At 36.5% G+C, this 13,639-nt stretch overlaps 1 protein-coding gene and 1 non-coding gene across 2 annotated transcripts in view; both read left to right on the top strand.

The window, feature by feature from the left end:
* Positions 1-13,639, top strand: part of SPATA16 (spermatogenesis associated 16) — a 269,610-nt gene that overhangs the window by 168,388 nt on the left and 87,583 nt on the right. Inside the window, exon 5 of the mRNA XM_077991689.1 lies at positions 4,956-5,040. Coding sequence (XP_077847815.1) covers positions 4,956-5,040 — 85 coding nt within the window. The remainder of the gene's footprint in view (positions 1-4,955; positions 5,041-13,639) is intronic.
* LOC114676638 (small nucleolar RNA U13) lies at positions 7,059-7,159 on the top strand. The gene has a single exon (XR_003727688.1). It is a non-coding gene; the product is annotated as a small nucleolar RNA U13 (small nucleolar RNA).

Raw genomic sequence — 13,639 nt, 5'->3', positions numbered from 1 at the left:
ACAAAAGCAGTCATAGACAATGTGTAAGCAGTGCACAAATGAATGAGCATTGCTGTGTTCCATTAACACGTAATTTATAAACACAGGTAGCAGACCAGATGGGACCCACAGACCATAATCTGCTGACCCTGCAGTAAGGGAAGACAGCAATAAACACCACCAAAACTAATACAAACGAAATAAACTTTATGTTGAATGGTGATAAGTAGCATGGAAAAAGCACAACAAGTGAGGGTATGAATAGTGTTGGAATCTGGTCAGGGTAGTTCTCACTGAGAAAATGACACCTACAAAGACCGAAGGAGGTGAGCAAGAGAGTCACAAGAATGTATAGGGAAAGAGCATTTCAGGAGAAGGACTGTCATGTGCAAAATCCCAGAAGCAACAGTATGGCCATTCTTTGTGAGGGACAGCGGGATGGACCCTGTCTGGAGCAGAGTGAGCTAAGAAGAAGGTAGTTGAAAATGAGGTCAGAGAAGCAACGTGTGTCCAGATGATACAGGACTCAAATGCCATTATAAAGAGGTTAGTTTTTTACTCCGAGAGAGACAGGAAGCTTTGCAGTTTTAAGCACAGGAGTGACCTGCTCTAGTACCCTAATTTTAATGGGATCAGTCTGACTATTGTGTTGAGAATAAACTGATGGAGAAGCATGGAGCCGTTGCAGTAATCCAGGTGAGAGATTATGGACCAGATGATAATGCTGGAGATGGTGAGAAGTGGCAAGATTCTCATGTAGGTTAAAGAGAGCCTGACCAGGATTTTATCTTGCAATGGATAGGGAATATGACAGAGAGGAGTCGATGGTGATGCCAAGGTTTTTTGTCTGAGAAATTAGATAGATGGAGACTACTAGAGGTTGGGGAGATGAAGTAAGGAAGATCTGTGTCTCCAGTGTGATTAAGTTAAATTTCATACCTTTTAGGTGTCTAAGTAGAGATGTCTAAAAGACAGTTTCTACAAGATTCTGCAGATCCATGAAGAGGTTTAGCCTCAGGATATACATATAAGACTTGTCAATGTATAGATGCTATTTAAAACCATGAAACTGATGAATTCACCAAGAAACACAGAGAAAAGGTCCAGGCATTGCATCCTGAGACACTCCAAAGTTAGGAATCTAGGAAGATGAGAAGATAACTGCAAGGAAGGCTGAAAAGAGCAACCAGAAAGATAGGAGGAAAATCCAAAATAATGGCACAGTGGAAGCCAAGTGGGAGAGTGTACACTGGATGAGGGCATGAGCTATTGTATGACTTGCACCTGAGAATGCATAGAAAATGAAGATTGAAAATTAAACCATTACATTGGGCAGTACAGAGACTATTAGTGGTACGGACAAGAGCAGTTTCAGTGACGTGGTGGGAATGAGCTCTGCTGGAGTGAGTCGCAGAGACAACGGGAAGAGAAAAATTACAAGTAGAGAAAGCACACAGCTTTTTCAAGAGTGCGAGGCTTTCCAGTTTGCTTTTTAATAGTGAAGGGAAGAATTCAGGTGATAATTGGAATGGAGGACACGGAGCAAGAGAAGCTTTTGGGGTGTTTTGTTTTGTTTTAAAAGGAAGAAACAACAGCATTTGTGTATGCTGGCAGAAAAGCTCCAGGAGAAAATGAGAAATGAAAAGAGAGAGAAGAAACTAGAAGAGTGAGAGACTTGGTGGAGCAGTTTCCATGAGTAGACGCAATTGGATGAGATCTAGTGCAGAAGTAGATGGGTTAGGTTTACACTCTGCTCCATAAAGTGCTTAACATGGTGCTTATCACTTCGTAAAGCCTCAAAATTAGCAGATGTTAAGCCACCGACTATCAGTTAAAAAGATTTGCCTTACATGATCTTATAGCTCCAGTGCAGGTACAGCATTCAGTACATTAATGAAAATAAGATGAATAGAATCATGACAATGAAATGAAAATAGTTGGAAGCTAGCACCTAGATATTGTTCTAATGGTAGAGGGATACCTGAAGGAGAATAGAAAGAATGATGGGTTACTGTTTACATTTGATTCATGGGATGAGTCTGCTGGAACCAGGATCTCACATGGTACTTGACTCCTTATGGATGCTCAGTGGGTTGATCAATTAATTATCTTGCCTTTTATAAATTCAGCATGATGAAAACCCCATGGCTCTTGCCTCACAAATGTTGCATGACACAATGTTATTTCCATGCACTTTTAATATCATTTCACCAATTTTCACCGATTCATGAGGGCTGAGCAGTAGGGCAGAGCTACAATAGAGAACCAGACAAAGGAAGGTGGGTGGTAAAAGCACAGCTGCCATTTCCACGGGGAAGAAAAAGGGGCTTGGAGCAACTACAATCTAAATTGTGTTCCAAACATGAACACAGCTCTATGAATACATGCCAGGTATTGAAAGAAATACATTATACTTATGAAATATATCTCAGCTAATATGGAGCTTTAGGAAATCATTTTTTGTTATTTAACTTTAGTATCCTTTTGCTCTTATAAAACATATGCTTCACTGAGGTATGGCAGGTAAGGAATTTCAATGCATCTTAATTCTTCATGGTTTCAATATAAATTTGGAGTTGTGTTCCTTTAAAAAAAGACTTGAGCCCCCAGGTGAAAAAGCACACTTAAGAATGTAGCAAACAATGTGACAACATATAATTATAGAAAAAGCAACTTTTGCAAAACATTAATAAAAATGCTAAAAATTCTAATTTTACAACAGTGAACACAAAACCAAATCACCAAAAGCATTAAAAAATCAAGAAAGCCTTGGAAACCCACTGGGGTGATCTACCTCCTTCTCTTTCACAATTGTCCTAACCCAAAAATGACAATAACTAACATTATAAAAATTCTTATCAATTTATCTTTTACTTGACTCCAGCCACTGTGTCTATGATCCAGAATTATCTTTTACATTTTTTGTGTGTTTCAAATTGTGAAGTTTAGTTACTGGACTCTGCTCGGTAATATTAGTGCATGTTATATTGTCCCTTGAAGAGAAAATAGCAGATTGAAATATCTAAGGGGACCTGTGGCTGGAATGTGTGCATGCTGGCATCGGATATTGATTGACAGTTATATAAATGCCCACCATGGCTTGATCAACCTACTAATTTTCTTATGTTAGAGTTAAACTACTCCAATTTGTTTTTTGTAAATAAAATCTTATTGGAACACAGTCACACTAACTGGTTTATGTATTGTCTATAGCTGCTTCTGCAAAGCAAAGTTGAGTAGTTGTGAAACTACATGGCCCACAAAACTTAAAATAGTTACTATCGACCCTTTACAGGAAAAGTTTGCCCACCCTTGATTTAACTAATGGCGGATACTTCTTAAGCAATGTTTGTTGAACCATATTTGTAAATCCAAATGCTAATGGTAGAAGGAATCATATTGCAGACCAAATTGTCACCTAAGTGTACCCTACTTCTATAAATATAGGGCATGTTGTCCTTGAAAGTAAAATTTCTATATTTTCCACTGATTTCTTAAATTCAGAATTTATTAAATGAAATTCTATTAAATAACAGGCACCTCCATGTCAAGTAAACTTTCTTTTTAGGTTGTTAAGAAAGGAAAATGTTTCCATGTGCTTCTATCACAATGTAAACATTTGAAATACACTTTTGTTCCTCTACAGTCCATGATTTTTATACCTTGTTTCTGTCCCATTCATATTCACACAACATCAAAACCTCCTACCTCTCTTTACCTTATCATTAAGAGCTTTGGAAAATATAAAAGGATTCTTAAAATATTAGCTATTCTTAAATTATTGTCATTTATTTTGAAATGTCAGTGGGCAGCTTCTTTCCAATACTACGTGTGTTTTATATATATATATATATATATAGAGAGAGAGAGAGAGAGAGAGAGAGAGAGACAGAGAGAGAGAGAGAGCTAAATAATCCTCCAGTTGGTGGTATTTGTTTCCACCATTGATTTTTAGAGTCCTGATTTTTCTCTATCCTGAAGAAGAATCTAAACATTTAAATTATTTAAAAAGAGTAAGTTTATAGCTGCTATGCCTTAGACAACTTATATTTAGAAAAGGAAAATTTCTAATTCAATTTACAATGATGTCAAGAAACTACACATATCTGCAGGCAAAGATAACAAAAACATTCAGGGGTACACAGTCACAGCTCTACTTAAATAAATAAACTTTTGGTACTAGTGATTAGGTACACAGGATTCTTACATGTTTAATTGGCTAACGTGACAATTTGGAATTACTTGTAGTCACATTTAATTGGATCTGGAATCTCTGGAGAAAGAAATAGAGAGACCTAGCAGAGAAATAGTCATAAAAGTAAACTGTTTATCCAAAGGGTACTAAGTAATGAATTAATATCCATTGCACAATAGTTTTTAATATCCCCTCAACTTAATAAGACTAATGCAGCAAGTGTACACACTAGGCATTAAAATCAATTCAATTACACACAAATTTGTGGGGAGAGGATTCTTCCTTGAATTGGAGATTTTTTTTATTTTCCATTTTCAGGAGACTAATAAGAAGTGAATAATATTTAACTCAGATAACGTCTGAGATATGCTTAAATACCAATCTAATAGTTAGCTATATATGCTATGCTAGGTTTGAAGACCTAAAAGTTCCTAAAATCTGTGTCACTCTGTAAGTGCTTTGAAGCTTAATATAGGCCAACCAAAACAAAACATTATCTCATAATCTTTAAATATTCTTATACTGTACAAATTTAAAACCACCTAGAAGACAAATAGCTTATTGCTTCTCTTTTATAGTTTTGGTTTATCTACCCCCCAAAAAAAACCCTACTTTCAACATTCTAAAATGTGCTTTGTGTTTTGCTTAATATTAGTCTAGACAAATTTATACATTAAAAATTATCTTCCTCCATATTTGTATATAGTGCCTGTTATGGTTTTCCTTCTGTCCTATACATTTGTTTTTTTTTTGTTTTTTTTAAATCTGTCCTTGTTCTTAGGAGTGCCATGATTGCTGACTACATGTTCTGGCTTGGTGGAGGAAGGGAACAGAGCATAAGCAAGCTCATCAAACTGTATTGGCAGGTAAAAATTGATGTCCCAACTAGGGAGGAGAAACCCATCTCATTTTTAGAGCTAAAATGAAAGATTGGTACTTAAAAGACTGCAGGGAAAGGTAGCTCTGGGCATATCAATCAGAAGGAAGCTACTGAATAATAATGTATTTATAATGAAGTAGATTTTCTAAGAGTAATTCTAGGGGCAAAATTCAAGGTTGTTAACCCATGGCCCATACTTCAGTTTTACAACTCAATATAAATTTTAGAGATCCCAGGAACTACTTTTCCAGGCTTGCTATTATAATAATAGGATTTTTTAAAATATGAACATTGTATTTTCATAGATTCTTATTGATCTATGGCCTGTAAAAACAGATGCTAGAAGTAATATTAATTACATAATAAAGGAAAAATGCAAAGATCAGATGTATTTGTTTACTATTTACTATTTGAAACAACCAATAGCAAATTGCAAATCTTGTTTCTAATTTATTATTCAAAATGGCAGCAAGAAGTCATACCAAAGGTCAATCAGATGCCAAGATGAAAGTAATAATTTCTTAGACATATAAGAATAATTTTGGATTATTAGTTCAATCTCATTTATAAGACATGAATCTGTTCTTGCTTTACCCTCCACCAACAAGCTGTCAATAAGTTTCTGCTGAAGTATACTCAAAATGAAGAGCTCACTTAACCCCCACAAAAATAACATCTGGTTTGCTAACTATTAAACTGTTTTCTTCATTTAAAGTGAATTTCTGCTCCCTTAAACTTCCATCCCGTTGTTTCTAGTGAGTCCACATGAACCACATGAAACCCATTTCCAATGAAGTTATTATAAATATTTGAATATCAACTACAAAAGCCAACTTTCTCCTCCATGTCTTCTCTTCTCCAGACTGTGTGGAGCTTTTTCCTTGTATTTCAAGATGTTTTAATTTAATTGAATGTGAACATTTTGAACCAACCAGAATAAGATGTTCTAAGCCACTAACTGTAAAGTAAGAAATAATCATCAACAGCCTTTTGAAGCTTCCTGGTTTTTTCCTGTCTTTTTTCTTCCCCCTACATTTTCACTACTGTGTCTTGGTCCCTAGTTTTTTGTCTCTCTATATTATATGTTATCTTCATTAGACATTAAAGTGTCAGGTTTATCATACACAATTTCCAGTAACTCACATGGTTCTATCTGGAGATCAATTTACCTTCTATTAAAAAAAATTTAGATTAGTCCCATTATACTTCAGTTCTGTGATTGTTTTAAAATAAAAAAAACAAATGTTGATCTCCAAGTAGACAAACGTTTAATCCCAAAACAACCTATTACTTCTCTGATAATTTTAAGACTTTCCTAAGAGAATCTGGAACATACAAACAGCAGTAATTGCTGATGAACATGTAACTAAATAGCTGTTAAAAAATGCCAGATGGGCCTGTAATCCCAGCACTTTGGGAGGCCGAGACGGGCGGATCACGAGGTCAGGAGATCGAGACTATCCTGGCGAACACGGTGAAACCCCGTCTCTACTAAAAAAATACAAAAAACTAGCCGGGCGAGGTGGCGGGCGCCTGTAGTCCCAGCTACACAGGAGGCTGAGGCAGGAGAATGGCGTAAACCCCGGAGGCGGAGCTTGCAGTGAGCTGAGATCCGGCCACTGCGCTCCAGCCCCGGCGACAGAGCGAGACTCCGTCTCAAAAAAAAAAAAAAAAAAAAAAAAGCCAGATGGAAGAAATAAGCAAATAATATGGGCTATAGATATACAAAGAGGACTTTTTTATAAGGATATCAGAGGCTTTTATAAAGGATTTAAGAGAGGTGGGAAAGGAGCTGTGAATCTTGAGGACTGGAAAATATTCAGCAGGCCTGGCATATACTAGGTACCCAGCGAATGCTTGACTTAATTTAATTATTCATTAAACAAATATATATGAGTACCTATCGTGTTTTCTACATTGAACTAAGAAAATAATAGATCCAGTGTCAGCATAACCTAAGACAAAGTAAGACCTTGGCGATTTCGTAAATAAAAAGTTTGTCTGACCATGTTGTGGTTCGCAAGCGTGATAATTCAGTTTTTACGCTCACGTATGAGACACACCTCCTTCAAATCTTGTTATGTCATCACATTAACCATCTGATGTGAAAAAACTTTTTCTGTTTCCTTTAGCTTTCAGAGAACATTAATATCTCTATTTTATTTACCTCAGACTAAGAAAATAATCTCCACTTACCAATGCATGCATGTTTGTGATAGAAAATGAAATAAAATGAATATTTTACTATTATGTATTAATAAAAGATAAAAAATAGTTCTCTTTGTATTCCCTTTCTCTTGATTGGACGTAACCTGGTGTAAGAGAAAAGAGCTCTTGTCTAGAAGTCAGGTCTGATTTGGTACAAGTTCTAATACTAACTAGATCTTGAACTTAGGGCAAGTTAGTCTCTAGAGGAGCTTTAACTGGAAAGTGAGAATGGCTGGAACAAAGTGTTTGAGAAGATTTATTCTAAAAGCCCATTTTAGCACTAAAATCTTATCCAAAATCTTAGTCCAAAGATGATGTCACAAATTTTGAGGAAAAAAGAAGCAACATAATTAGAAATCACTTCCTGCAGATAAATTCTATAAATTAACACTCTCTATCAAGCCCCAACATCAGCACAACAAACCATTCACTCACCCATTATATACTTCCTGCTGCTAACCGCTCTCCTTGATCTTGATTCAAATGTATACATTCAAATCCCTAAACCTTGTTCTGTCCCAAATCAGAAGGGGGTATTTAATCCTTGCCAGAGAGTGCCAAGTCTATGCCATCTTTAAAGATATATATGCCCCACTACCCAATCCACCCTAGCAATTTCACTGATGACTTGAAGAATGTCCCCAAACATCACAGACTAGAGACTGTATTTGCATGCAGTTTTGTAGGCATCCATTCAGGTTAAATAGATAGACACTATTTTCACCACCTTTGCCAGAAGTTACTATACTGTATATCTTCCTTTTCGACCACATAAAATCCATACTATTTTAGTTGGTTATTCTTCTTAACAGGAAATGGAAAACTTCAGAATGTAAAAATTTGAGAACATGTCTATATTTACTCTTATACATGGTTGACTTACAAATTCTCAGATGCAAAAGAATGGACCTTTGCTTTGGTGGACTCAAGAACCTTTCAATTGCATTAGGAACATTTTTCATATCATCAACGCAGCAAGGAAAAGAAAGGCATTAAGCACTGTACTATATGACAGCTCACACTGGGATATATCACTTTGAATAAGTGTTTGCACAAGTTATTCTATAATAGTGTCACCTCTTCAGAGCTACAGAGGGTTGAAAATAACTTGTCATGACTGTACTTGCACGCAATGCCTCTGCAACCCGATATCCAGGCATCTGTAATCAGCCAGTCTCCTTGAGAACACCTGGAGACCTCACCACACTCCTGAACTAATTAGCAAAATAGAAAGTACCAAGTCGGGCTGAGACTAAGCTATTTTTGAAACAGCTGCCCTATAGTGTTTATATATTGGTCCTACACTAATTTTATTACAAGAAGAACTTTATATTAAACCCTAGTCCACCTCTCCCTGCTCCTTACATCCAGGACTAGTTTTAATAACATGAGGAAAACAAGCAAGCAAGCTTACTCCATCTTCCACTCCCTTGTTCTGTCCTGCTGCATTCACTTTCAACCACATTCTGAGGCACAAAAGTTTTCATGTGTGTGTCTTTAACTCATGTAATGTGAATAACAGAGCCAACCCTGGTCTGCACTGCTCAGCGAAGTGAGAAAAGGTAACAGCTAATCGTATCACAGAACTCCCACAAAACGAGTGCAGAGGAACCCCACTAAACAGCGGCATGCTGCCTGATCAGCTCATCCCCTACCTTTATGGTTCTTTTTTCCTTTAATTTTTTTGAGTTATAGACCGCTCTGAGAATCTAATTCATTTACAAGCATCCACCTAGAACAATACTCATAAACACATACACACGAAATATGTGCTTACTTTTTATCTCATTGGATTGGAAATTGATCTCCTATACATAGTCAGAATACCAGAACAGCATTTACAGAAAAGTATGGTTTTCTCACTCTTGTGAGAAGGCTTTTGTAGCTTTTCTAGATCAAGGAATTGAAATATTTCATATTGCATCAATTTCAACATTTCATTTGAATGTCAATAACAGGTAAAATCCTGATTCACAAAGTCTCTACTAGCAAATGGAGTTAGAGCTGCAATACTACACAGTATCTCAGATGGGTCAGCATGAATCAAGAATTACCAAAATTTTCAACTAAAATTTATAATACGTCATTTCCTTTGTCCTCGAGTAAATGAGGTCATCTTTGTTAGGCTTATATCATCAAGGCTACCTATGTCAGCAATTTGTTTCCATTTTAAGGCTGTCTGAACAAAAAGTGACCTTCATAAGAGATAAGCCACTTGCCAAGTGTCTGTAAATTTTTGTCCCCAGAAACTCTCAAGTCTTCATCAGTCTCACCTTCAGTGTTGGAAAATCTATATTGTTATTTGACTTCAGTCACCTCATTTAGAGTAGCTGCTTGGCCACAAAAAAAAAAGCTTATAGTTTTTCGGCAGGATCTCTAATAGTAACTTCAGCATTTTCAGTCAAAAGATTTGTTTAATTTATGTGCCTAAGATATCAGCCATTACAAAACTAGTCCTGGAATTTCTCACCATCAAATTATTCTAAGAAGGAGTTTTCTTTTTTCTTAAAAAATTGTAAAAAAAAAAAAAAAAAAACAACAACCAAACTAAATCAGATCTAAATCTCTTCTCTGGATTGTCAACAAACTTCTCTAAAAGGAAAGAACCTCATGGTGTGCTCTTGTATCTTGACAAAGATCTACTGAAAAGGCACTAATTCAAGCTCTTGGCTCCGAAGAAGCTGAAGACTTTCACAGCAGTAGAAAGACCTCTTTTGGGATTGCTGGAAGAGCTGTTGACACCAACACAGGCCCGTGTAGAAAGCATGACATGTGGAGCATCTTTCTTCAGTGAAGCAGCAGAGGCTGAGGCAGTGCCAGCTTCACAGGTCTTCCATCTGTGCAGAGAACACCAAGACTTCCCATCCAATTCAAGTTGCACTTGGCATTGAAATGTTTCCCATCTCATAGCTATCAATGGCCTATATGGTTTCCAAAGGCAGCTTACCAGAAAGAAATATCTCTTTGGCGTGATTAGTCCTACTCTCAAAGGACAAAACGAGGAGCTGGCTGAACTGAGAGACAAAAGATTTTCCACAGCCACATGCTCAAAGATGGCCCATAGTTTGTGGGCCCCTAATGCCTTTCTATGGACCTCAAGGTTCACAGACCACAGGCTAAGACTCTTTTACAACTCCTTCTCTTTACATCATTGTCACTATTGCAACAACCCCTTTTCTTTTTGCTATTAGGCCTACCAGGAGGCATTTACTGCTTCTAACACTCAAAGCAAAATATAGCACCCACAATGTTATTGTCACATAGTGCCTCCATAAACTGCATCATGGTCATTCAAGCTTGAAACCTTTGCAATAGTGTCCAGACTCTTCTTAAGGTGGTGGATACCTTTATTATTTACTCTCAAACTGTATTTGTCATTCATACTCATTCAACAAATATTTAGTGACTGTACGTAAGAAACTGGGGTATATGTTGGAGATACAGGAGTGAACAAAATAGGCATCACCTGTCTTCAAGGAGCATATATTCTAGCACAAACTATTTACTAGGAAAAGCTACAGACTATAAGGTACTTAAATTATATACCACCTCTTGTTAATCTGCTTTCAAAATGCACCGCCATCAAAATGCATTGCAAAAAGCAGCTCAATAAAGATTTGTTAAATCAATCAATCAAATTAAATATTGGTTTGACATGAAGCTCAAACCAATAACATTTGACATGAAAATATTTTGGCATAGTTGTTTCACGATTTTTAAAACCAGTGATTATGAATCCAATGAACATTTTGCTAGGTATGTGCACACGTGTTCTAAGTTCACAATTGTAAACAACTTTTGTGCTTCGGTTGAGTTGAGGATCAATAGAATTTTTGAAGAAAGTTGCAGATTTCCAAGAGATCTTTTAGGCTCATTAATTTTTGTGCTCAGAGGTGTCTTCCTGGAAGTTCCAAGTTCTTAGCCTACTAACTGCTTCTTTCAAACATGACAATCAAGGGAGCAGCAAGTAAATAGATTTCTCTAAACAGACCAGAGAATGATGTACAATAAATTAATACTAAACATGTTTTGATTACATATACTAATAATGATGACTTTTTCCTCTTCTATTCTTTTTTTCTCCTCTTGATATTGCAAAATCATCCCAATATTACTCATTTACATGGTAAACATGTACGATAACCCCAAATAAATACAAAATCTTCAACATGAAATTACAGGCAAAGTAAGGTCAAGGAACTGAAAATATTTTTTATCTTTAACAAAACACCTATATTTTCTGCAGAAATGTGCTTTCTCTGAAGATTTGCTTCCATGTGAAAAATTTTTCCACAGAAAGGAACAAAATAGCAATACCATCTGAACAGTTCTCTTAGTGGCCTATATTTATAGTGCATTTATTTATTTGGCCCTGTCAGGCAGAGAGTTTCTAAATTTTTTGCATGAGGAATGTCTGAAAGCAGCCCAGGTCCTATAGTATTTAGATTAGATATAATTTGAGAAGCACTAAAGACACTCACCCAAAAATATTTTCCCCATCAATTCCTATGTATCATACTTAAATTCTTATCATTTGGCATTGAGTCTCCAGTCAGCCTCAGGTCATATGCAGAAGAAATTTTATCTAGAAGTGTTTAACTAAGTACATTGTTACCTCTGAATAGAATTGTAAAAATTAGTTTATTTGAGCTTTCTTAGTCTTCTTTGAAAGGTAAAAGAAGAATTCTATAATAATAAGATATAGGGAAAGGTAAAGTCTAATGAGAAAATTTGACAGAAATATAGGAATATAGGAAATGTAGGCCAACCAGAAGTACCTTTTGAAGGCAAAGGACATCTGTGCTTAATTCTGTCAAGGAAAGGAAGCAAACAAAAATAGGTATCATGGAGCAGTAGAAAAAGGTTGGGCCTGAGATTCAGGAAATTTAACTTCTAGTTCCAAAGCTGACTCAATTTTTAATAAATCACTGCAATTTTTTATTAGCCAGCTACTGCTGCAATAATACTGCGTAACAAGCCACTCTAAAACTCAGTGGCTTATCAAATAAACATGTTGGCTCAAATTTGATTAGTTGAGGCTAATCTCAACTGGCTTGGCTTACCTCCAAGCTGCAGAGAGGTCCAAGTGTATTTCACATATCTTTCACTCTCTTTTGTCCAGTGATTACCTGATGCAGGTTCTTTTTATGGCAAAATGCAGGATTCCAAGAGAGAAAGCCAAACCATACAAGCACATTTTAAGCCTCCGCTCATACCATCGTTGCTAACATTCTAGTAGTCAAAGCAAGCCACACGATCAAGCCCAAAAGCAAAGGGTAGATCCTTCTGCCCACTACAAAGCCAAGACAAAGGGGTGGAGTTGATGTTGCAACAGGGAGGGGAAACATTGAGACCCACAACTCAATCTACCAAAATTGCTCTAGGCCTTCGTTTCTGCTTCTGTTGGCCTTCCAATGAGGAAGCTGGCCTAGGTTAGTGGTTCTTAAACACCAGTCTAGTAACCAACTGCATCAGTCACTTAGAAAAACATTTAAAATATTAGATTCCTAGAGTTGAGTGGGATACTAAAAACTGTATTTTTCTATTGTCCCCCTTCAACCAGGTGATTCTGATGCACAACCCCAGGTATATGTCTCAAAAGCGATTTCCAATTTTTAAGTTAGTGACCAACCTAGCCCACCATAGAGTTTATCTGGGACTGCCCAATGTGCAAAGGTATGACATTGGATGACCTGCACAGGTGATCCTGCCTACCTGATAATGCAATTTAAATAATTTATAAGACCCAGATTCTCCCCTCCATCTTCCCACTATGTAGATTACCTCCCAGTAGATTAGGCAGCTTATGTTTCCCATTGTTAACAGTTAACAGCTGCTGTCCCCTTCTCCCCATGATGTAAGTCAGATTTTCCTGTGTACTTCACATCCCTGAAGCAAACCTCTTGGCTGCTTAAGTGTCATATCTAGACAACAATGGGCATGCAATATTCTTTAGTCTCTTGCCTACAAAGAAATTTTCTATTAAGCTAGACAATATTAAAATTCACAGTTTATGAATTATCATATTTTTCAATTAGAAGACAGACTAAAAAGGAAGTATCCAAATTGAGGTGAGAGGTAAAAGAGAGCTTCCTTTCCTGGGTCCTGCAAAAAGATAAATGTAGAAATAAATTTCTCATCTAATTATTCATTCCTGTTTATATATTCTTTAATGATATGTTTCCATGGTTACCAGTGTTGTTAAACGCTGCCTGTGTTTCATTTTGCTTTGATGCTATTTGAGGTAGTATGCCAGTAGGAGAGGTTCCCTTTTAAATGAAAGATGTAATTGAGGCATGTATTTGATCCAAGGTTGAGTGTTCCCATGAAGGAGATAGTGACCGTGACATTATTTGCTGGTTGTATAGTTTTGTGTA

This window comes from Macaca mulatta, chromosome 2 (genome assembly GCF_049350105.2).
Source record: "Macaca mulatta isolate MMU2019108-1 chromosome 2, T2T-MMU8v2.0, whole genome shotgun sequence".
Classification (NCBI taxonomy): domain Eukaryota; kingdom Metazoa; phylum Chordata; class Mammalia; order Primates; family Cercopithecidae; genus Macaca; species Macaca mulatta.
The sequence above is the reverse complement of the archived record's forward strand: the minus strand, read 5'-3'. Positions and strand labels throughout refer to the sequence as shown.